This window comes from Erythrolamprus reginae, chromosome 2, assembly GCF_031021105.1.
Source record: "Erythrolamprus reginae isolate rEryReg1 chromosome 2, rEryReg1.hap1, whole genome shotgun sequence".
Classification (NCBI taxonomy): Eukaryota; Metazoa; Chordata; class Lepidosauria; order Squamata; family Dipsadidae; genus Erythrolamprus; species Erythrolamprus reginae.
Genome location: NC_091951.1, coordinates 150443087 through 150468839, shown reverse-complemented (window position 1 = coordinate 150468839; position 25753 = coordinate 150443087). Strand labels below are relative to the sequence as shown.

At 40.3% G+C, this 25753-nt stretch overlaps 1 protein-coding gene across 1 annotated transcript in view; it reads right to left on the bottom strand.

Moving 5' to 3' along the window:
* Positions 1 to 4446: 4446 nt before the first annotated feature.
* FBF1 (Fas binding factor 1) overlaps positions 4447 to 25753 on the bottom strand; it is a 50022-nt gene continuing 28715 nt past the window's right edge. Inside the window, exons 16-30 of the mRNA XM_070739873.1 lie at positions 24876 to 24973; positions 21791 to 21840; positions 19785 to 19940; positions 18716 to 18816; positions 16879 to 17085; positions 16576 to 16683; positions 15104 to 15243; positions 13925 to 14043; positions 12484 to 12606; positions 10908 to 11093; positions 10073 to 10249; positions 8604 to 8741; positions 5932 to 6070; positions 5198 to 5328; positions 4447 to 4836 (exon numbers count right to left, since the gene is read on the bottom strand). Coding sequence (XP_070595974.1) covers positions 4753 to 4836; positions 5198 to 5328; positions 5932 to 6070; positions 8604 to 8741; positions 10073 to 10249; positions 10908 to 11093; positions 12484 to 12606; positions 13925 to 14043; positions 15104 to 15243; positions 16576 to 16683; positions 16879 to 17085; positions 18716 to 18816; positions 19785 to 19940; positions 21791 to 21840; positions 24876 to 24973 — 1957 coding nt within the window. The 3' untranslated portion in view covers positions 4447 to 4752. The remainder of the gene's footprint in view (positions 4837 to 5197; positions 5329 to 5931; positions 6071 to 8603; positions 8742 to 10072; positions 10250 to 10907; positions 11094 to 12483; positions 12607 to 13924; positions 14044 to 15103; positions 15244 to 16575; positions 16684 to 16878; positions 17086 to 18715; positions 18817 to 19784; positions 19941 to 21790; positions 21841 to 24875; positions 24974 to 25753) is intronic.

Here is a 25753-nt window from a genome sequence, read left to right as displayed (position 1 = left end):
TTGGCGCATAGGAGTGAGGTCACGCTGAAGTTATTTCCCCGAGTGCCTGCAAAGGCTTTCTACAAAAGATTTTAATCATTCTTCTAAGCGTCCACTTCATCTGCTGATTCGTAAAATCGTATGCTATAACAAGCAGTGTGTTTCTTTAAAATTAGCTGACTTTCCATTGAGGCTATAGTACAATAAATGTACTTAATTAACATGTAGTTAAGTTAAAATATACTTAATTAAAATGGGGGTTGTCAGTCAAAAGTAAAATGACCAAATCTATAAACACACACAGAAAACTCCCTGTAATAATTAGTTTTATTATATTAGAATTTTCATATGACAACTTTGCTACTTTGTTGGAGACGTAAGGATCACTTTATAGTATAAATTTTAAAGTTATAATCTAATGAACAAGTCAAGTGGATGCACTTAGTGGCATTAAACAAAACAGTCAAATATCCATGGTCTTCTTTCATTCTGATTCAATTGTAGGCTCACGTCTAGGGTTTGGTTTTTGGTTTAAAAAAAAAAACTGATTCTGAAGGTAGTTCAGCAGATCTGAATAGTGGAAACTGATCCTTAATTGTCATAGAGTTTGGTGTCTATGTATTGAAAGAATGTATTGAAAGAACCCTTCTAGAAAAATGAAATGGCCTAGGATATATTAAAAAGGCAGAATATTATATAGAATATCTCTTGCTGAGAAACAGATAAACATGTTTTTAGGTAGGAAAGAGATTTAGTAGTCCCCACCTTTGTCAATATGCCATCAAGGAATGGCCAGGCTCATTTATCCCCACTCCCTTTAATAGCCTGGACCAGTTTATTCTACATAACAAAAATCTACCTCCTTCAAACAGAGCCATACTGTATTAGAAATTGCCCAAAGCCCTTTCATTACACCACATGAGACCTGAGAAGATTGCATCAGCCAGTGGGGATCAAGCAAGCTCGGACTCAGGACAACCCACAGAATTGCCCCTGCATGGCCCCATGGGAATCTGCAGTGAAGGGCTACCAAAATTTTTTACTACCACACTGTGGGCACGACTTATGCAGGACGCCCTGCATTTTCTTTCTGTGCAAATTGGGTGCTCTGGGGTGGAGCTCCATTTTTGCTACCCCACTGCGTGTCTCCCACCCCCCAACCCTGGGAGTCTGACAGCTAATTGGAATGCATTGCATACACATGAACAGGAAATTAAGAGGTGGGCCCCACAGAGGTCATCAAACCAAAGAACTGAGCATCTTTTCCTTTCTCTTCACCCATAATTTGGAAGCATGTGATCCATTTTTCTGCTCAAGAGTTCATGCCATGTGCTCCTCTCCATTAAATCTTCTTACCAAGCAACTTTGGTGAATCCAGTGTCTTTTTCCCCACTGGGAACTGAACCCAGAAGGATATTTCTTACAACAGTATAACTAGGAGGTCTCAAAAGAATTTTTCTTGGAAACAAAAAAAAAGTGATTTGGGCATTTGCTATAATATAATCTACAGTTCCAAAGGTAGTATCTGATTTAAAGGTCTGTGCTTTAGGGATGCAAGCCTTAGGGCTTTACAGCAGAAACACAAACCAGTCGCCCCCTTCTTTGATGCAGACAGGGATCTTTCCCCCCATTTGCATGGTTCTCCAATCTTGATGTACAAGGCCATAAAAGTAGGAGTGAAAAATGGTAAATTTCCACCCTTATTTCCTCCACCCCTTAACTCCAACAATCACCCCAATTGATACATGTTAGAACAGTTCTTCCATGTCTTGTCTCAATAATTCATCACTCAGTTCATCAGCAAATATTTCTTGAATCTGGTTAGAGCAAGATCATTCCACCCCAGATTTCTGGCATAGAACAGGAAATACAGTACAACATAGATTCATGAAGTCAGTCCTTCAAATCTGTGCTCCAAGATCCACTACAGTAATCCCTTGCTACTTCGCAGTTAATCTTTCGCGGATTTGCTACTTCATGGGTTTACAAAGGGGGCTTAAATCCATTAAAAATTTTAAATCCATTAAAAATCCATAAAATTCTTCTACAGTACTACTGTACTCTATTAAAGAAACTGGTAGGATATCACATGTAGTTCCAGCTGAGAAACATTATAGAATGACTGTTTAATGCAAAGGGTGCATATCTTCATTTAATATTGCTATTACTCTCCTGATCAGATTGTAAGATGCAGCTCAAATTTTGTATGATGTTCTGGTAATTATCCAGCAAAGTATCATGTCCTTCAATGAGAGACACAACTCTTTATTTCAGGAGACTCAGAACATAGGTCACTTAGAGCAGTGATGGTGAACCTTTTTTGGTTCGCATGCCAAAAGTGTGTGTGTGTGCTAGAATGCATACATGTGCCCACATCCCTTCCCCCCCACACGTGAACCTCCCATGCTACCCCACGCATGTGCACAATTTTCCCCCCCCATCCCCGCGCATGTGCACAGGCCTCACTGAAGCCTGGGACGTGAGAAACAACCAAACGGGCAAACCGGAAGTTCAGAAAAAGACTTCCAGTTTGCCCGTTGTGCTGGTTTTTTTGCACTCTGGAAGGTTCAGGAAAGCTTCCTGAAGCCCCAGAGTGCAAAAAAACCAGCTTAACGGGCAAAGTGGAAATTCGGGAAATACACTGCTCAAAAAAAGAAAGGGAACGCTCAAAGAACACATCCTAGATCTGGCTGAATGAAATATTCTCATTGAATACTGTTGTATCCTTGTAAATAGTTTGTTCCTTTTGAAAACGCTGTCTGAGCTGGAAACAGGAAGTCGCTCCTGATTGGCTCAGACGCGGGCTGCTCTCTTTTGGCGGGAGCCGCAAATGTATAAAAAGAGCGGTTTCTCCCCAGGTAGAGCAGACGTGTTCCGCTGATTGTCACTTCTCCTTTTAAGAGCTGAATAAAGGAACCGTCTTTACTTAGCCTGTCTTTGGACACTTCAAATACTTTGTTCTGTACAAAGTTGAATGTGCTGACAAGATGTGAAATTGTCAATTAGTGTTGCTTGCTAAGTGGACAGTTTGATTTCACAGAAGTTTGATTTACTTGGAGCTATATTATGTTGCTTAAGTGTTCCCTTTATTTTTTTGAGCAATATACATTTCCAGAAGTGTGTTTTCTGAATTTCTGGATTGTCCGTTGGGAGTTGTTGTTTTTTTCTTTGCCCTCTGGGGCTTCAGGGAAGCTTCCCTGAAGCATCCAAAGGGGAAAATGGACTTTCCCAAGGCTGAAAATCAGCTGGCCAGAGCCCACAGGCACTCTGAAGCTGACAGAGCAATATCTATGTGCCCTCTGATATGGCTCCACGTGCTACCTGTGGCACATGTGCCAAAGGTTCGCCATCCTGGCTCTAGAGTGATCTACTGTATAGGAAATTCTGCTGGTTGAGCTTCCATAAATAATTCTGTCTAGGCTTTCCAGCTTCAGCAAATCCCATGAGGGAAGAAATATTGTCAAGCTGCTTTTGACCGAAGTAAACATTGTCACAAATGTGGCATTGTTCAGTGTTATTTGTATATTCATTTATTGATGTAAGTGTTTGGTGCTCTCTGAGCTTGATTGTTTTCTTGCAGAAGTTTCATTACCCAAACTAGACCAGTGTTTCCCAACCTTGGCAACTTGAAGATATCTGGACTTCAACTCCCAGAATTCCCCAGCCAGCATTCGCTGGCTGGGGAATTCTGGGAGTTGAAGTCCAAATATCTTCAGGTTGCCAAGGTTGGGAAACACTGACCTAGACAACATTGTCAGTGCTGGTTAAAATGGGTAATGAAACATTTCTAAGAAAACAACCAAGCTCAGAGAGAACTAAGGACCTCTCATTTTAACCTTGAGCTACAAATATTTTCCCTTTATTGGTTGTAATAGTGGTTCAGCAAGTTGTTCCTCAGATAAAGAGGTGCCCTGAAAATGCCACACCACAATCCAAGACAAAGTTTGATGTTTCTCTGAATGTGTCTGAAAATTGATGTCAACCTCTCAAGACAGGCCAAGTGAGGAAACAGACATCGCAAGGACTGTTAGAATTCTATTATTGTAGGGTATAACAACAGAACAGCAATAGCTTGAGTTTCCCACTAATGTACTTTGTCTACTAGTAAAGAGAATCAAGGCAGAGTTATTCAGCAGTTCTCTCTAAATTTCTCTTCTTCTTAGGGCTAAATATTAAAATAAACATCCTTACATTCCCCTTTCATGGTTAAACTTCATACATCTCCTCACTTTGGATTGTTTACTCCAACTTAAATCAGCTTGACTCGCTAGATCATGTATAAAGAAAATCCTTGTAGTCTCATGATTCTGTGATAGAAGGGGAATTGAAACTAGGATAAATTGCTTCTCAGCGGTACTTGTAGTACTTTGGAACAATCTCGGTGTCTTATATTATGTGAGCTGTTGAAAGGCGTCATATTGTGGCAGGATGTATGTGCAATAAATAAATTAAACTATTACAAGAGGCAAAGGTGATGTGAAAATACATTGGGGATATGCAATATGATCAAAGGTAGACCACTGTTCTGAAGGACCATTCTTCAAAGCCAGCTAATAGGCAAATAGTTTCAGCAAAACCCAAAACTGTTGATCTGCCAATAGTAGTGTAAGGAAACATTTAAAAATATTTTACAAAATGTCGCTTCTGCATAAGTTGAATTTGGCAGTTATTTATGTGCTTGATTTCATGCTAACCATTCAAAGTGATAACTTTTTTTTTTCATTTGGGGGAAATGTGAATCTTGGCATAGCTATCTTTAGGACTGATCCTCTCTCATGCTGATTGGAAGGAAGTCTTGTAGGGAGCTCTCTTCAAGGTTTCTAAAAAGAACTGCTGGTCTTCCAAAAAATCATGATCCTATTGGAAAAAAACAAAAACAGAATGAAAATGGCAAAAGGGCTCAAAAGTGAACCAAAAACATGTAAGCTCACGACCAGGTATAAGAATTTCACTGTCCTTCTCATTTTCTTAACTTGGTGTTTCATGCAAATTTTGAATTAAACTGAGCTCTTTTTTCGGATAATAATTTTACTTGAAAGAGAGCTAAGTAAAATTAGATGAAATTAAAGCTAAATAGAACAATATTGCTGCATCACTGCAAAGTGGGTTGCATATAAATTTTAAAAATAAAATAAAAATAGCTGTAAAGTATAACCTCAGGACAGATGTTAATGTTTTCAATTCACAGATGACCAAAAGTTGGACAATGTAATCTTACTCTTTCAGCTGTAATTTTATGCAACACCAATCTGGCACATAATTCTGCTGCATCTGGTCTTGGAAGTCCTTGAGAAGCTATGGTGTTTCCAGGGTTGACTGTAAATGGAACAGTAACTGGAAGAGGCAAACCTGGGAAGAAAAACAAGTTACGATAGATAAGGTATATAGTCATCTGTGCCATCTACACTAACGGTCATCAACTGGTGGTCTATGGACCACTGGTGGTCCATGAGAAACTTTTGGTGGTCTATATAACAAATTGTGGTCTATAACAAATGGGTTTTTTATTATGGGGTTTATAGTTTTAGATATTATATTCGACTTCTTCTTATTGTTTTGTATCTATTTGTATTTGTATTTATATAATTATTGTAAGCCACCCTGAGTCCTTTGGGATTGGATGGCATAGAAGTCGAATAAATAAATATAAATGTAATGAGGCAACATTGAACTAAATTGTCCGCATTAGCTTATTGTCAGACACTCCTCTGTATTTTGAGAGCCAGCATTACTGAGTGCCACTTTGTGTGGACCACTTTGTGTGGAAGAAACTCAAATCTGTGCTCCAAGATCTACTAGCTAAATAATACACGAATTGGTCCCCCTCTGTCCCTTCAGTTAAAATCATGTACATATAAAAGCCTTTGAAAAAACATAGAATGGAATTTTAACCTTTTCCTTTAATTTTGCCTATCAAGAATGCCCAGCCCAAATGGCTGCGCAGGTACGTACGATGCATGTTGGAGATTAATTTGTTAGGAGTTCCTGATAACGGTACTGGAGGCATATTCTGAAAAGCCTTTGGGTTGCTTGGAAGTTCCATTCGTAGCTGTTCAAGCTGCCTCCTCTGGTGTGTCAAACTGAGTTGCTCCTGAGTCATTGAAAAGGAAGAAAAATATTGTAGCAGTAGACTGATGTTTCATTCCTCAATCATCTCATGCTGAACAGACCATTTTAACATTTGCCATCATTTCCCAGATTGTCAGAACAAACTTTAATTTATGAAGAGCTCTGGAATACGCTCTTGCTTAACAACAATTTTTTCAGATTTGCAAGTTGTAGTCCATTTTGGAAAGCTGCATTATGACCGCCTGCATCTAGCCTTCTGGAACTTCTAGCCCTTTTTGGTGACATTATGGTAGATGCTGTGAAGTTATTGGGACCAACAGCTCTTTGTGTTGAAGATCTATTCACTTTCTAGGTAGTCGAATAGAATGGAATTTAATGGAATAGAATAGAACAGAATATAATTTTTTATTGACCAAGTGTGATTGCACACACAAGGAATTAGTCTTTGGTGCATATGCTCTCAGTGTACATAAAAGAAAATATATATATGTCAAGAATCATGAGTTACAACACTTAATGATTGTCATAGGGGTCAAATAAGCAATGAAGAAACAATATTAATAAAAATCTTAAGGATACAAGCAACAAGTTACAGTCATAAATGGGAGGAAATGGGTGATAGGAATGATGAGAAAAAACTAGTAGTAATAATAGTGCAGACTTAGTAAATAGTTGTTGAGGGAATTATTTGTTTAGCAGAGTGATGGCGTTCGGGAAAAAACTGTTTTTGTGTCTAGATATGTCTATACTGGTATCAACTATTAAAACCCATCATAGCTTGAGACCGTGTAGCTATGGTGTCTCTTTTCTATTCATCACTTATAATTTTGGGAGGAAGCCTTCTGACCACTCTCAGCTTCCTTATCTAAGCATTCAGAGTTCCACAAAACAATTATGTGATATACTTGTAATAGTTCATGTACACATTTTTAAATAAAAGCTTTTGAAGGTGCTTAACTCCATTCTGATGATAGCACATCTGTATAATCTGAAGACAAATTAAACTGTGTAAAGTAAGAAAATGATTTTAAAAAATATTGTGCCAACGATACCTCTTAAACTTAGGCATGCTGTAGCTTATCTTGATTTCACCCCGGCTGCAATTTTACAATGAGCTGATCTGTGGTTTCATTAAATCAATTTATAGAGCCATGCAATTAAAATGCAACACAAATCAAAACAGCATGAACTATTTTCATTCAATAAAACAGGATTGTGTGATATTTGTATTCTGAGGCATACAATATTTGAATATCCTATACAGTGTTCCCTCGATTTTCTCAGGTTCGAACTTAGCGAATGGCCTATACCACGGTTTTTCAAAAAATATTAATTAAACAATACTCCGTGGGTTTTTTTCTATACTACGGTTTTTCCTGCCCAATGACATCCTATGTCATCGCCAAACTAACAATTTTTGCAAATAAATAACCAAAAAAATAATTATTGTTAATAAATAATTATGTTTATAAATATCAGGATCACTAAGTGTCTTATTCAATGGTGAGTACCAGTAATAATGGGGAGTAAATGGTTGTTAAGGGAATGGGAAATGGTAATTTAGGGGTTTAAAGTGTTACGGGATGGCTCGTCATCCTGTTCATAGCCAAAAATGGTGTATTTACTTCCGCATCTCTACTTCTACTTCTCTACTTCTGCGGACCACTAAAATTTTCTCATAGACCATCAGTTGGCAACAGTGTTCCCTCTAATTTTTTTGGGGGGGTGGGCGGAAAAGTATAGTGTCTGAGTGGCAGTCCCTTTGGGACTGGGCGGCACAGAAATAATAAATAAACAAACAAACAAACAAACAAACAAACAAATAAATAAAAAACCCACCCTGTTTTGCCTCAGAGAATTTCAAAATAAAATACTGTACTGTGTGTCTATAACAGTGAGCTCATAATAGGGCAACTCTATCAATATCAAAATGCCACTTAAATAGTTGAGCTAGTTTCAAACTAGATTTTGATTTTCTTTCTCTCTTTCTTATTCCCATTCTTTTTCTTTCTCTTTTCCTTCCTCTCTTTTTTCTATCTGTTTCTCTTCCTCTCTCTCGCCTTCCCTCTCACTCTTTCCCTCTCGGCTTCTGGGCAGGTTTGGAAAACTCTGAGTTGATGATGATTTTTAAGTGAGCGATTGCTCACTGCTCAACTATGGTTGGCAACCTTTAATCTAAAGGAAGCCTTGATCAAGGTTTCCCTACTTTAAAAATTGCTTCTCTTAGATGACAACATAGGTTATAACAGAATAAAAAATAATAAACAGGAATAATAGTAGTCCGAAAGGTGCTTTTTCAAGACTTCCTTGTTATTCTTTGAAGACATCTTGTTTCTCATCCAAGAAGCTTCTTCAGCTCTGATTGGATGGTGGGAAATGGAAGGATTTATATTCCTTGCAGACACCTGGTCATTTGCATTCTTCAAAGAAAAACAAGAAAGTCCAGCTGCCTCTTGAAAAAGCACCTTTGGGACATCCATGTCCCAAATGACTAGGAATCTCCATCGACAGTAACTACAGTCCATAGGAAAATTTCATAGGTTGGAAGAGGTTACCTGATGCAAATGTTCCTCCCGCTGTCTGAGCCATTCCATTTGCTGCTGCAGAGTCTGGAGTCTGGCCTGATGTTCCGATTCCACCTTCTTGGCCTCCATCAGGGCTTTCTCTCCTTCTTCATACTTGTGAGAGGATAGCTTCAGGGCACAAGGAGGAAGAGCCACGGTTTGATCTTTCTGCTTTAGGACTTCACTTGATATAATTGCATTGGTGCAGCATGCTAAATAATAGATTGTTTGTGGGATCATGTGTGCTATATAGTCCCACAAGAGTTACATGTTAATTCTCGTGCATATTTTTCATAATGAAAGTATTTGTAATTTTTGTGCGTGGCTAATTTGCATTATAGCATCTTGTTTAAGTGACATAATTTTGGTTCAATAACCCACAGGGTATTAGTGTTAGGCTACAGTTCTCTGACCTCCTTCCTTCACATACCTGCCTTCAACAAGTTCATTAATCTGAAATTTCCCCACATCTTGAAAGTGTACTTTAAGGCTTTCCCTTGATAGGTGATAAAACCCAGAGGTGTGGATGTGGCTGGATTTCCACCTTCCCCTTTCCTAAGGAGTTATATTATGTAATTATGCTGTCTGTGGGAAGCATGGCCTTGATTAAAGGGTCTCTTAGAACAATGGTTCTCAACCTTTCTAATGCCGCGACCCCTTAATACATTTCCTCATGTTGTGGTGATCCCCAACCATAAGTCTAGCGCCAATTCTCCCAACAGAGCTTTAAGATGATTGGCAGGAAGGTCAGAGGGACATCCCCACTGTAAACACCTGATTGGTCAGATTGTAAAAATATGTTTCGAGGCGCCAGAATAGAAGCTTTAGTTCCTAACACCGTGGGAAATTTGTCTTTTCCCATGGTCTTAGGCGACCCCTGTGAAACAGTCATTCGACCTCCAAAGGGGTCCTGACCACCAGATTGAGAACCACTGTCTTAGAGTTACTGTGAGGTTTTCCTTGTTTTTCATTATAATAAATCAGCGGAAATCAAAGTGCAAGGCAGCATTCAGTTCCTTCCCAAAAAACCCACCTGCCAATAACTCTGCAAATGTGGCAATTATACTATTTAGGGTTTGGATTTGGAATCAGTAATTTACAAGCTTATTCCCTAGCTTTCAACGGAGCATGTTACAGATTTTTAAAAGACTTTGCTGGCCAAGGGCTTTTTTGGTTTCTGTGATAGAGCCACGGGCGCATCTGCATGTCCACGTGCAATTTCGCTACCTGCCCAGGTGCAGTGGCAGAATTGCGTTGGACTCTGCTAGCACTCAGAGCCACGGGGGCGAGCATACATCACCGTTCCACCTTAGCAGCCCACCTCTAGATACAGTCCAGCCTTCTTTTATCTGATACATCCAGAAGTGCCAGGATACGCAATTTCCAGAATATGTAGTCTAGCCACGTTATACCAGCTTTTCTAGCTTCAATGGTGGATATAGAAAGGGCAGTTTTTCTACCTTGCTGATGTTATTGATTTCATCTTCCCTTTCCTTTACATGCAAAGCTGCTGCATTAACTCTTTCTTTCTCCAGCCTCAGCTCCTGTTTTTTTTGCTCTAGAAGCTCTCGATCCCTCATCAGCTGATCCTCCTTTGATCTCAACTCGCTGGATTTGATCTTCAGGTCTGCTTGTTCCTAAGAGGAAGAATGGGGGGGGGGGAGGAATAGCCTTAAGAGATTTGCTATTTTGTATTTCTGTTTTATACTGAATTTATTCCAATTATATAATATTTTAAAAAAACTAGAAAAAAGACCTTTTATGCAACCCTTTGTATTTCCGTTTCCATGTCAACACAAATGATAAATGGCTACAATTGCAATCTAACCATTGCTTCAGTGCCTTATTATTATTATTATTATTATTATTATTATTATTATTATTATTATTTATTAGATTTATATGCCGCCCCTCTCCGGAGACTCAGAGCGGCTCACAACAACAAACCACAATACAAATCCAATGATAAAAACAGTTTAAAACAGCCATACATCCCAGACAAACCATGCATAAAACGGAATGGCCCGGGGGAATCAATTTTAAGGAGTTTGCAAAAGGCAAGGAGGGTGGGGGCAGTCCTGATCTCCGGGGGGAGTTGATTCCAGAGGATCGGGGCCGCCACAGAGAAGGCTCTTCCCCTAGGACCCGCCAGACGACATTGTTTCGTCGACGGGACCCGGAGAAGGCCAACTCTGTGGGACCTAATCGGTCGCTGGGATTCATGAGACTCTTCTCAGATTGTCCAGTAAAAAAGACCATGCAAGAATTAAAGGAACAAAGACTGCAGTCCTTTACCTTTGCAAGACTCATGATGGTCCCTTCTCTTTGAGAGTCAATTTGCAGAGCCCGGTCAACCTCCCGCTCTGAGCGTTCTTTGCTCAGCCTCTGCTGGACATTCAGCTCTGACCACTCTGCCGCCACTTTACGGCGTTCCTCGGCACATTTCTGCATGACTGCTTTCTGTTCTTCATGCAAAGAATTCTGGGAACAAGGAAGAGAAGAAGGACCGGGAAATCAGCTGTTGTTTTTGATAGCGCTACCCAAAGTGGATCGAAGCACAAATCGCAAGAGTCATAAGGCTGGAATGGACACTGATATTTTATAGTCCAACCCCCCTGCCCAAGGCATAAGTCCTTACTCCATCCTGGACAAATCACCGTGCAGTTTTCTCAGACACCCCCCACCCACCCCCAACCGATGGAGCAAGTTGTTTCATTGACAAATAGTTCTCACTGTCAGGAAATTTCTCCTCAGTTCCAGGTTGGGTTTTCTTCTGACTAGCTTTCCTCCATTGCTTCTTGTTCTGTCTCAGGTACTTGGGAGAATAAATCAAGCCCCCTTTCCCTGTGACAGCACACCCCAAACATAAGACCCGTTATAGTCATTTAAAAAGGTTGCTGCAACTTTATTTGGGTTTAATTGTTGTATCTTGAATTTTTCCTCATAGTGAAAAAGTTCTTTTTCTCCCTGAAACAGAATATGAATTCTATTTTAAATCTTCTCTGCTTCCTTTATAAAATGTCTCTATAAGTTGAGGAATAGCTAAACTATAAACAGAAGTACAAGGAAACAGAGATATTGCTCTTGAGTTTTTGAGTTTCTGTACAGAATATATTTATGTACGATATGGTTCCAGCCATGGTCTCTTCAGCCTTGAAAGACGGCGTTTAAGAGGTGACTTGATTAAAGTGTATAAAATCATGCATGGGATAGAAAAGGCGGATAGAGAAAAATTATTTTCTCTATCACACAATACTAGGACGAGGGGGCCCTCCTTAAAGCTCATAGGTAAGAAAGCGAGGACAAATAAAGGGAAATATTTCTTCACCTAGAGGGTCATTGGTTTATGGAATTCACTTCCAGAAGAGGTCGTGACAGCTGAATTTGACAGATTCATGGATGCCAAGTGTATCGGTGGTTATTGAAACGGATGTCCATGTGCTGCCTCTATGTTGGTTGAGGCAGGCAGGATTCCCTTGAGTACCATTTGTTGGGAGTCAAGGGAAAGGGAGGGTTTTGCCTTCTCTTTCTACTCAAGATCCCCATGTACAATTGGTGGGCCATTGTGTGACACAGAATGCTGGACTCGATGGGCTTTGGCCTGATTCAGCATGGCTCTTCTTATGTTCTTATGGATGGATTCCAGTATTATAAAGCATTATAAAAACTATTGTGTGGAATTAGTCAGTTTTTCCTTATGCAGTAAAAGCAATATAAAAAAATCAGAAAAGCAGTGAGGAAAATATGAGAAAATAAAAAATGAATGATTCATCCTTTTAGTCAAATTCAGTAAATGACTTAGACCCAGTTGCATTGAGTCTTCGCTTCACAACATGCTCATTAATACACAAACAATAGGAGCACTTCTAACCTTTGCCCTATCTAACTCTTCCCTCTCCATGGCTAGTTGCTGGGTCATGACTCTTCTCTGTTCCTCGAGGGAGCGCTGCAAAGATTCCACTTTAGCTTGTTCAGTGGTGACCCTCCAACGTTCCTAAGGCAGAAGAACACACTCATCAGCTCCTGAAAGGCTCACTCCACCTTCAAGCAAGACAGCTTGAGAAACAAGCAGGAAAGGCCACCATCATTAGGCTAGGCCACCCCAAATCCCAATTGGGATTTCATTTCGAAGCCCTTCTGTGTCAGCCCTTCTGCAAGGTATAGCCATTTAAACCCAACAAAGGCAACTGAGAAAATCTATTTATATGGATGTTAAGAGCAGAAAACAATTTGATGACACTTAGTAATAATAATATAAAACTTTGACCATTATGTAATACTTAGAAGATTATTTACGCTGCCTTGAGTCGCTTCGAGAAGGGCGGCATAGAAGTCAAATAAATTTATTTCTTTTATTTATTTATTTATTGGATTTGTATGCTTGCCCCTCTCCGTAGACTCGGGGCGGCTAACAACAGTAATAAAAAACAGCATGTAAATCCAATACTAAAACAACTAAAAACCCTTATCGTAAAACCAAACATCCATATACAGAAACATACCATGCATGAATTGTAAAGGCCTAGGGGGAAAGAGTATCTCAGTTCCCCCATGCCTGACGGCAGAGGTGGGTTTTAAGGAGCTTATGAAAGGCGAGGAGGGTGTGGGCAATTCTAATCTCCGGGGGGAGTTGGTTCCAGAGGGCCGGGGCCGCCACAGAGAAGGCTCTTCCCCTGGGCCCCGCGAAACGACATTGTTTTGTTGACGGTACCCGGAGAAGACCCACTGTGGGACCTAACCGGTCGCTGGGATTCGTGTGGCAGAAGGCGGTCTCGTAGATACCCTGGTCCGGTGCCATGAAGGGCTTTATAGGTGATGATCAATAAGTATGTAAGTAAGTAATCAATAAATAAATTTGTATTATAAACTCATGGATGCCTTCCTTATAAATGCTCTGTTTGTCAAGTGTAACAGTAGCTTGCACATTCTGTGCAGATCTGCAAACCCCACTCTTTCCAATATACAACACTTAGATGTAAGTCCTGTGTCATTTCCCTTTATTGACCTTCCCAGGAAATCTATAGCCTTTCTGATTGAGGAACAGTCAGGGGAAGGATTGGGAAAGAGACCTGCCAGTCTTTAGAGAGAAGATTCACTTCATCTAACTCCATTCTGACTCATATCTTGAAGGGATAGTGACCGGATATGGCAATCACTCAATATAGAAGCCCATTAAGATCTCTTTCACAGTAAACATTTTTTAAAAATATTAAATCCTGAATCTGAGTAGTCCTAAAGATAAAAGTTGCCTTCAATTCTCACATTTCTGCCACCTCCAATACCAACCCTGAGCCAATTTAGCATCAGCTCACCTTTTCCAGAAGGCGGGTTTGTTCGTTGAGTCTGGCCTCCATCTTAGAAATAACCTCTTGCAGCCGGCCTCGTTCATCTTCCATGTCTCTCTGTTGCCAGTTCAAACGGTCTTGCAAAACTTTCAGAGTGGGACAAGGAAAGAATTAGGACCTTTTTGTAGCCACCAGAGTGATAGGCAGAACTTTTTTTTTGGAATGGTGGTGTCAAACTCAAAATCCTCAAATTTTTGAACTGGAACATCTGCCCTGATTTTCAAAAAAGTGATCATGATTGTCCATGAAGATAAGATAGAACAGTGATGGAGAACCAATGGCACGGGTGCCACAGGTGGCACGCGGAGCCCTATTTGCTGGCACGCGAGCCATTGTCCTAGCTCAGCTCCAATGTGCATAGAAACATAGAAGATTGACGGCAGAAAAGGACCTCATGGTCCATCTAGTCTGCCCTTATACTATTTCCTGTATTTTATCTTACAATGGATATATGTTTATCCCAGGCATGTTTAAATTCAGTTACTATGGATTTACCAACCACGTCTGCTGGAAGTTTGTTCCAAGGATCTACTACTCTTTCAGTAAAATAATATTTTCTCATGTTGCTTTTGATCTTTCCCTCAATTAACTTCAGATTGTGTCCCCTTGTTCTTGTGTTCACTTTCCTATTAAAAACACTTCCCTCCTGGACCTTATTTAACCCTTTAACATATTTAAATGTTTCGATCATGTCCCCCCTTTTCCTTCTGTCCTCCAGACTATACAGATTGAGTTCACTAAGTCTTTCCTGATACATTTTATGCTTAAGACCTTCCACCATCTTGTAGCCCGTCTTTGGACCCATGTGTGTGCCGGCCATCTGATTTATGGTTTGCACAGAGGCTTTGGGGGGGTGTTTTTGGCTTCCAGAGAGCCTCCGGGGGGGATGGGGGAGGGCATTTTTATCCTCCCTCGGCCCATTCTAAAAGAAAACGTCTTGCAAGTCCAATCAAATTTCTTGAACTCGCAAGACGATTTCTTTTAGAGCGGGCAGCCCTGGACATAACGCCGAGGAAAGCAACAGAGGTACCGGTACAAGTATTAGGTAGGAAGCGTGCAGAGAGTTGGGGGCATAACAGAAAATAATTGAGAAGCACTGCCCTAGAGCAAGTTGTATTCGGACCCCAATCATCAAAAGGCACATACCCCTAAGATGGTCATCTCTTTGGCGAGCTCCCATCTCAAGACCTTGGTGGGTAGTTTGGTGAGTAGCCTCCACCTTACTGGCAAGATCATTCAGGTTGCTGGAGAACTTCTCCATTTGGTCTATAACGCCATTCAAAGACCTGCAGGAGACAAGCAGAGCACCACATTGCCTAGCTCTTTCCATCTTTCTTACTGACGTCTCATAACAAAAGAATGAAAATCAAAATCTACCTTCGATTACATATACATTGTTTGTTCCCCTGAATATGAACCAAATCCCTTCTGGGGACCTGGACTCATATATGACTCTATGTTTGAGGTATAGGCTTCTGCAACTTAGTGACTGATCTGTAGGTTTCTGTATCCAAATTGCCCATATGGCATTTCTGGCCAGTGTTGCCAGAATTATTGATTTGAATTCCTTTTAATACAGCCTTAAAACTCTTGGTATTTTGCTCTAGTCAGGGTGTCCAGGGGGAAAGCATTTTGAAATTCCTTGATATTTCCCTGTAACTTATGATCTAGTTAAGGTGCGGTTGTAGATGATGTCATACATAAAGTGTTGGTTATGACCTATAAAGCCCTTCATGGCACTGGACCAGATTATCTCAGAGACCGCCTTCTGCCGCACGAATCCCAGCAACCAGTTAGGTCCCACAGAGTGGGTCTTCTCCGGGTCCCATCAACTAAACAATGCCGCTTGGCGGGACCCAGGGGAAGAGCCTTCTCTGTGGCGGCCCTGGCCCTCTGGAACCAACTCCCTCCAGAGATTAGAACTGCCTCCACCCTCCTTGCCTTTCGTAAGCTACTTAAAACCCACCTCTGCCGTCAGGCATGGGGGAACTGAGATACACTTCCCCCTAGGCCTTTACAATTTTATGCATGGTATGTCTGTATGTATGATTGGTTTTATATAATGGGTTTTTAACTGTTTTTAGTATTGGATTATTGTGTATACTGTTCTATTATTGTTGTTAGCCACCCCGAGTCTCTGGAGAGGGGCGGCATACAAATCCAATCAATCAATCAATCAATCAATCAATCAATCATACTAAGCCGTGGAGAACTATTGGTAGCTGAGGAAGCAGGTTGTTGCCACAGTTATGCTAATTTTTGCTTGACTTTGCCAGGCAGTGTGATCTTGTGGTTTTTTTTTACATGATTTCCCCCTGACTTTTAAACATTTTAATACAATTTGGTTCTTTCCCCTGATTTATTCCGTTTTTTTCATGAATTCCCTGATAATTCCTGAACCGCCGATTTTCCTGATAATTCCCTGATTTCTCTGTTTTCCAGGTTTGCTGGACACCCTGTCTAATATGGACTGCACATGTCCATGGATGGAGTCATAAGCACCCTTCATCCTTTTTCTTTCATAGGAGCACTGTGAACCAGAGAAGCGAACTTATGCCCCTTACAACTGAGTACAAGTTCCAATGCTCCAGTTCTTCAGTGTAATTAGCTCTTACTACCTGGTGTAAGAAGTGGCACTGGTCACTGCATCAATCTCCTGACTCTTCAGTTGCTTCAACCGTTGTAACTGGTCTTCATGATCTTTGCGCATTTCCAGGATGGACATACTGCAAGAATCAAAAGGGCCATAAACAAACGAACACCGTTTCTCAATTTATTTCAGTGCATACATAAAGTTTGTCTAAATGCATAGAGATCCAGTTTCAGATTTGTCAAACAAAGCAAGCTTGCATGTTTGACTTAGGCTTCTGTAAAGCATAGCATAACCATCCATTCTTTCATCATCTTCCCCACAATGTTACCGTTGAAGTTCCTGTAGGCGGGTAACTTCCTTGGTCCTTTCCTGCTCTAGCTCAGTCAATCGACGCTGATGCTGGGCTAACATCTCCGATTTCGCCTGCTCTGCGCTCTGACAGCGAGAAAGGTATTGTGACACCAACTCCTCATTTTCTTTCCGGAGTCGATCCTCACGCTGACGATACGAGTCCTCAACCACCTTCACACGGTTCCTGGGCCCCCCAGTTGGCAGTGTCGGGGAGAGAGGAAGAACGCAACATGTTTTTGTGCAGCTGGGAATATTTTCTGATTATCAAGTCTACATTTAAAAAGAGCTGGCATGATCTTGGAGCTGGTTTGTTTCAAAACTGTGCTTCTCATGTCAGTTTACACCTATGATTCCCTCGCCCTTCCCAAAGGTGGTATTATCCAGACGTAAGCAAACCACAATTTCTTTGTCTAAGCTGGCTGTAAATTTCAGGAATTGAGCCTGAATATACAGTAGTACCTCTAGATATGAGCTGCTCTACATGCGAGTATTTCAAGATACGAGCCACGAGGGGAGAGACATTTCTGTTCTAGTCCCGAGCTCAAATTCGGGATACGAGCCGAGCGTCCACTAGGTGGCGCAAGAATGCTTGCTTTTGGTTATCTTGGAGGGGAAAAAAGTTATTTGTTCCAGATACGAGTTGCCTCGACATACAAGCTTCCTTATGGAACGAATTATGCTCATATCTAGGGGTACTACTGTATTAAGATGGTAAAGGTTTCCCTTGCATGTATGTGCTAATCATTCCCGACTCTAGGGGGCAGTGTTCATCTCCATTTCAAAGCCAAAGAGCCACCGCTGTCCGAAGACATCTCTGTGGTCATATGGCCGGGGTGACTAAATGCCAAAGGTACATGGAACACTGTTACCTTCCCACTGAAGGTGGTCTCTATTTTTTTACCTGCATTTTTTCAGGTAGTGCTTTCAAACTTCTAAGTTGGCAGAAGCTGGGACAAGTAATGGGAGCTCACACCATTACGTGGCACTAGGGATTTGAACCACTGAACTGTCGACCTTTCAGTCAACAAGCTTAGCCACTGAGTCACGGTGTCCCCTATTAAGATGGTACCAGGTTGGAAAATGCAGATAAAGATAGTAGGAGAAATAACTTTTCAGGTATAATTTAGGTATATATTATCTGGTGCAGTTTGTCTCTTAATGCAATGCTGTAGTTTTATGAACTTTCATGTTAGGTTTTCCACTTGCTTCAAAATATTCATGCTCTGTTTGGGAGCGACAACGAACTACAATGACAAGCTATAATGGAAGCATTTCAATAAAGAACCCTGGTCCCAGGAAATAAGACTCAGACAGAATTCCCTAAAATATCTCTGAGAATTTGAAAGCAGGAATCTAAATCAATATAACCTTAGCTCTGAGTAGGATAATACTAAATTTGGGGATATTTGATAAATGCGTATTCCTCTTCCAATACAATCTCAACCTCAATTTCAAGGATGGGACCTCTTCTAAATAATAATAATAATAATAATAATAATAATAATAATAATAATAATAGTAGTAGTAGTAATAATAATAATAATAATAATAATAATAATAATAATAAAAAATCTATCTCAATTCTAAATCATGACATGATTCTATAAAAATACCTCTTGTAACAACAACCCACAAACCCTGTAAACATAGAAGAGTTCCTGCTTATGGGGCTTCTAGTGGTAAGGGGATTAGTATTTATATTTACATGTTGCCTTCCAGTTCTTCACGGGCTTCCCAATCCATATTTTTTTTCACTTTATATTTGTAATACTAGACATACTTAGATAACTTCAAGTGGTTTCTCCCATTTCTACCTGTGTGCATTCTCAATAAGTTCCAAATCCTCTTGGTGACGTCGTTGCAGACTTTCCAACATGAGTTTCTGCTGGTTCTTCTCCAGTTCAAGTTGCCTTACCTGAAATTTTTTAATAGTTATTTTTAAAGCAAGTTTAGGAAGGAAGGAAGGAAGGAAGGAAGGAAGGAAGGAAGGAAGGAAGGAAGGAAGGAAGGGTCGCAATGTAGAATAATCATAACTGTAATATAACATAATCTTGATAAGAATGGTAAAAAGAAGAGGAGGCAACACTTGCTCCTTACCTAATGATTCTAAGGGATGTAATTGAAATATTTCCTTGCAGAAAATTGTAAGATAGGTATACGTGTGGATACTTGAAAAAAGAATAAGCATATACCAGTAGTTGTGACCATGCATAGCATTATGGTTATGAAGGCGTATGTGAGAATGGACATCTGGTTGTAAGAACAATACAGGAATGTGATATACATGCATTAATGTCTTGACTTTGCTCTCTATTGCTCTAACTATTGGAAGAGCTTCTCAATTGGAAGAGTATCCCATTATCAAATAAATAAAATAAAATTCTTGCAAGTCTTTGATATATAAATTGTATTAATTGCTTTTGTATTAAAAGAAGACTTCTATCTAACTTTTAAGAAGACCCATTCCTATCTAAATCATATGAAAAAAGATGCAGGAATTGGACATGTTTACTGAAAAGAAGGACTAGGGGTGACACGATAGCAGCGTTCCAATATCTGAGGGGCTGTCACAAAGAAGAGAGGGTCAACCCGTTCTCCAAAGCACCTGAGGGCAGGACAAGAAACAATGGATGGAAACTAAACAAGGAGAGAACCCGAGTAGAACTAAGGAGAAATTTCCTGATAGTGAGAACAATAAACCAGTGGAACAACTTGCCTCCAGAAGTTGTGGAGTGCTCCAACGCTGGAAGTTTTTAAAGAATAGATTGGAGAACCATTTGTCTGAAATGCTATGGGGTTTCCTACTTGAGCAAGGGGTTGGACTAGAAGATCTCCAAGATCCCTTCTAACTCTGATATTCTATTATTTGCACAACGTCCTTACCTGAATATCAAGCTCAGTGAGGCGGGTCTGGGCACTCAAAAGCTCAGCCTGATAGGTTCCCAGGGTCTCTTGGAATTGCGCTTGCATGCCCACCATTCGTTTTTCATAGTCAGCATTATTAGGTGAGCTCAGAAGATGGGGCTCCGAGATCAGAGCCTAAGAAAGAATGAAAAATATCTAAATATCCAGCATACTTTTAAAAAGGTATACAGTACATCCTTCTCCATTCCACTTTATTACCAATTTCATACAGGTTTCTGGAAATACCTGAAAACCTGGGCAACATTTTGTATCCATTTCACTGGTTTTAATAAAGGGAAGTTGGGTGTGGAGTCTTCCCCAAGTACTAAGAGCTATGAAACCTTTTTATAAGCAATATAAATAAGTGCTTGAAGAAATAAACTGAAGGGCAGTGTAAGTGTGTTTTTCTTTCCGCTTCACCAGGTTTCACAAGCAAAAAAGTGAACATGTCTGCAGCTCCTTAAAACCTAGGGTGCATTTCTGCACATCTGAGTTATAGCTGCAAATGGCAGATAAGCAAGCAAGCAAGCAAGCAAGCAAGCAAGCAAGCAAGCAAGCAAGCAAGCAAGCAAGCAAGCAAGCAAGCAAGCAAGCAAGCAAGCAAGCAAGCAAGCAAGCAAGCAAGCAAGCAAGCAAGCAAGCAAATAAATAAATCCACAGAGCCATGCATCTGGAATAAACATACATAGGAATAAGTCTTAATTTATAAAAATTGTTGTGAATGCTCCTTGTCCACCTCAGGTCATGTCAGATTCTGAGGAGGATGAGCCAGGCCCCTCTGGATACCCTGGGTCAGTGGGGTTGCCAGCTGATGCAGAGAGTGAGAACAAGGGAGAAAGTGACGTGAGTGAGCCTGAGGAACCACTAGAGGGGGCTGATATGACAATGGGGGAGTGGTCCCAGTCAGAGGATGATGAAGACATTAGAGTGGATAGTCAGTGGATAGATCCTCACTGTAGGGGATTGCTGAGAAGGCGAGAGGAGTTGCATAGTAAAAGGTATTAGTGTACAGACTTAGCCTCTTTGGGGTGTGATGTCACTTTCAGGCAGTATAAAAGCAAAGGATTTGGGGTAATTGGGTGTGGGGTTTCAACGCCATTCAATGGAAGAGGTTTTAGAGTGGGGGTATACTTGAAAAAGGTTTCAAAGCTTTTTCTGCCTCAGAAAAAGACATTTTCTGCTGGATAATTTTTGCCTGGGACTTTGGTGAGCTGAGTCCACGGAGAGGGGTGGCATACAAATCCAATGAATAAATAAAATAAATAAAATAAAATAAAATAAAATAAATAAATAAATAAAATAAATATCCTTGAATGATAAATGGATTTTGTTATCTAAGGAATGCCATTTAGGCTGAGTTTGGAGCCTTTCCCAGACTTTGTTGATGCTTCATTCCAGAGAGAAAAATAACTCCCTTTTTCTTACCATTTAAATCTGCCTTTCGCTGTGTGTGCTTTTATCAATAAAAGTGTGATTTTTACCACGAAATAAGGGACTTTTGAGTTGGGTGTTCACTCCGAGGGCTGTGCACAGAACAAAAACTAGTCAAGGAATAAATTACACAAGGGAAAAATACTAGGAATTCCTTTCACTGGATATTTATTTACCCACAATATGTAGGTTATTATTTGAAATTATTTAAATTAGGATGCTATAGAAGTTTCCTCTGGGCTAGAAAAAAAATTGAGAGCATTTATTAATACAAATGTATGCTTCAACTAATTCTTGTAAGTGGAAAGGAAAGAAACCCCTCTAGATTATTATTTGGCCTTTTTATGTAGCTTACTCCAGAACTCAAGACACTCTGATCATTAGCCAGTACAATCTTTTAGACAAATGTCTCTTCTTAACATAGGCAAAAAAAAGAAAGAAAGAAATTCACAAAGTCCCAGAAGCTACAGATAACCAGATGCTGAAGAGATAAACTAATTTATCACTCCTGCTGATATTCGTTATTTAAAATTAGTGCATTACTCCACACTTACCTGGGAATTAACAGGAACCTCTTGATGTCCTTGCCAAAAAGTTGCAGATGCTGAAATCCAAGACACAAAAAAAATCAGATGTAGTAACCAATTTAGGTTTCCCATTTCAGAGAAACTGAATTATAGGGCTATTAAGAGCACATACTGTACTGTCCATTGTTATTTCTCAGATTTAAGAACTAAGATGCTTGTAAACTTCATGCTGTTTCCTGCAATTCCTGCATAGCAATCACTGTGTCAGGTATCCTGTAATTGACTTGCATTTTTGGATTAACATCTAGAAGAGACTATTTAGACAAGCTAGATCTTCCTGTTTACTCTTGTAAAGTTGTAAGATAACAGGGAAGGAAGGTGAATTGAAGATAGCTCTATTAAAAGTGGAGCCAATAGCGCAGTTCTTTATAATCCCTCCCTGGATAAGGAAAAGATTTGAGATCGCCCACAAGTGCTCTAGATAGCTGCACCTTGGCAAGGAGACTGCAAGACTGCACTCTGAGATAGGTTTAGAGCTCTGGGAGCCTAGGGAATAGACATTTAGCCATCAAAATGACACTGGATTCGCATACCAGTTTTCTAAAATCATCTTTTGAAATTGCTTGTTAATAGCTTTTTAACCATTAGGAATCTTTGGAACATCAAGTCTGCAAATACTGGGCGAATCTCCTTCAATCTTTAGCAAAGCAAATTTTAATTTGGGGCAGTGGAGGTAGCAAAAATGGATCTTACATATAGTAGATAATGTATATTTTTGAGCACCTGTGTATAACATGTATATACACATATGGCAGTAATAGTAAATATCTTGTATCTCTTTGAGGTGAGAAGAGGCCAGGCACCCTAACCCAAACTCTTGACATGAGCGATGTCAAGTTGGCCATCTTTAAGCTAGTCACATGATCTTTAAGCCTCTCCTGGTCACATGATCACCAAGCCACTCCCACCTGGTCCCATGGCCAGCAAGCCACACCCACAAAATAAGCCATGCCCACAGTGTGGTAGTAAACATTTTTGTGGCCCTTCACTGTGGATAGGTATTGGGTTTTTTAAATCATTGCAATCATAATTATAACTTTAAAAATAAACTACATGAAATGATGGAGTATCTATACATCAATACATTTTAAAGAGGCCGTAAGATTTGCCTTGCTCCCTTCAGCAACATCACTGGATTATAGCTCCACTTGCTGTAGCTCTCCAAAAGGCTAGACTCTTGGTGGTATTAAAAACTCCCGCTTCCCTGCTACACTGAACCAAGAACTCCAAACTCTTTCTAAAAACAGGAAGAAATGAAGATCACTGGGAAAAACCAGATGCAATAGTACAGTGTCACACCCTGAATGACAGAGTTGTAAGAGAATGGCAGGAATGGGCCTGAGGTAGATCTAAAGCAGAGATAACGTCTTTGAGCCAAGAGCCATTATATTAAATGAGGCTCTGTTCCAATAAGAGGAAATGGAGGATTAAAAAAATATGATTTAACTGCAACTGTAATCTAATTCCCCTGTGTTTAATCATCTTTTACTTAAATAAACAACTTGTTGGCAACATTCAGAGAATCTGCGGATCAATCTTAAGGCTTTCAGGAGTTGTGCAGTGGGTGGTGGGTGGGAGTGGAATAGATTACATGTATTTCTAGTCCAAAGAAAACCAATGAGTAAGAAAGAAAGAAATGAAGATAAAATCAGGATGTTTGCATCTCAATCTGTAATTCCCAGCGATTGGTGAGATCCCATAGAGTTGGTCTCCTCTGGGTCCCATCAGCTAAATAGTGTTGACTGGCGGGCCTGCAGGGGAGGGTCTTCTCTGTGGCTGCCCCTGCTCTCTGGAACCAGTTACCTCCGGAGATCCAGACTGCCCCCACCCTGTCAGCCTTCCAAAAAGCAGTAAAGACCTGGCTTTTCCGGCAAGCCTGGGGCCTCTGATCTTGCGATTGTAATTGGCGAGCTTCGACTATGAAATGATATGAAGGGGTTTTAAATGGTTTTTAACGCTCTAAAATGTTCAGGATGGTACAATGTTCATTTTAAGATTTTTTAAAAATGTTTTTTGTCTCTTAGCTGGCCAAGAGTTCTTCGGGAGTTGGGCGGCATATAAATACAATAAAAATAAAAATTAAATTAACAGAATCTAACAGCACTCATACTATGTGATTGTGGAAACAAAGCTTGAAATGTTTCTACCATTGTTTCCCCCATCCCCCCGCCCTTGCAATGGAAATTATGCAGGTTGCCTTGAAAACAAGCCTGTAGAACAGATCAACTTATAATGTTATTAGATGCCTGCCTCTTCTCTCAATGAGAACTCCGCTATAATGTGAATATGCATTTCTTGTATTATTATTATTATTATTATTATTATTATTATGTCAGTACAGCACAACAAACGAGATCACTATGCTGGATTTCGTATTTCATCATCAGTCGGGCACTTCCCAAGCACCTAGGACTGCGTGATGTAGCGGCGAATTATGTTTGCCAATCCCAATTGCCTTTTGCAATTGACAGATGGAGATTTTGTCAATTCCAATGGTTTTCAAATGTCCGCTGAGATCCTTTGGTACTGCACCCAGTGTGCCAAGTACCACTGGGACCACTTTCACGGGCTTATGCCAGAGTCGTTGCAGCTCGATTTTTAGATCTTCGTATTTCACTAATTTCTCTAGCTGCTTCTCCTCAATTCTGCTGTCTCCTAGGATTGCGATGTCGATGATCCATACTTTCTTTTTCTCCATGATCACAATGTCTGGTGTGTTATGCTTCAGAATTCGGTCAGTCTGAAGTCGGAAGTCCCACAGTAGTTTTGCTTGCTCATTTTCGACCACTTTTTCGGGCTTATGATCCCACCAGTTCTTTGCCACTGGTAAATGGTAGTTCCGGCACAAGTTCCAGTGGATCATCTGTGCCACAGCATCATGTCTATGCTTGTAGTCAGTCTGTGCATCTTTTTGCAGCAGCTGAGTATGTGATCGATTGTTTCATCTGTTTATTATTATTATTATTATTATTATTATTATTATTATTATTATAATATTTGTGTGCCACCCCACTCCGTAGACTCCATAGTCCAGCTGGAGATTGAATCTTACCTCTTGAAACTGTATCTCCAAAGGGAGTCCCTTTCCTGGAATCAGACGGAAAAGTAGGGGCACTATGTTTCTGAGATCTTTCCCAAGGAACGAAAGGCCTGAAGCAAGCAAAGGATTGGTAAGGTTAAATGAGAGAGGAATCAAATGCAGTTTCTCATTTTTGGACTTAAGGACTGTGAAAATAACCCTTTCAAGACAATGAAAATAAGGTGGTGGAGTTCCCTATAATTTTGGTGCCAGATTTAATTGCCTTTTGAGTTAGAGGGGAAAGTATCCTGACCTTGCCCTTCCACCATCAGAGCCTTGGTGGTGCAATGGTTAGAGTGCAGTACTGCAAGCTACTTCTGCTGATCACCGGCTGCCAGCAGTTTGGCAGACTGTATCTCAGTAGGTTCAATGTTGACTCAGCCTTCCATCCTTCCAAGGTCGATAAAATTAGGACCCAGATTGTTGGGGGAAATATGCTTACTCTCTGTAAACCGCTTAGAGAGGGCTGTAAAGCACTGTGAAAAGGTATATAAGTCATGAACCAAGGTGGCGCAGCAGGTAGAGTGCAGTACTACAGGCCACTAAAGCTGACTGTAGATCTGTAAGTCAGCAGTTCAAACCTCACCACCGGCTCAAGGTTGACTCAGCCTTCCATCCTTCCGAGGTGGGTAAAATGAGGACCCAGATTGTGGGGCAATAGGCTGGCTCTGTTAAAAAGAGCTATTGCTAACACATTGTAAGCTGCCCTGAGTCTAAGGAGAAGGGCGGCATAAAAAAATTGAATGAATGAATGAATGAATGAATGAATGAATGAATGAATGAATGAATAAATAAATGTATTGTTCTGATAAAGCTAACGGCTAAATAATGACTGTTCTGCCAGATTTAAC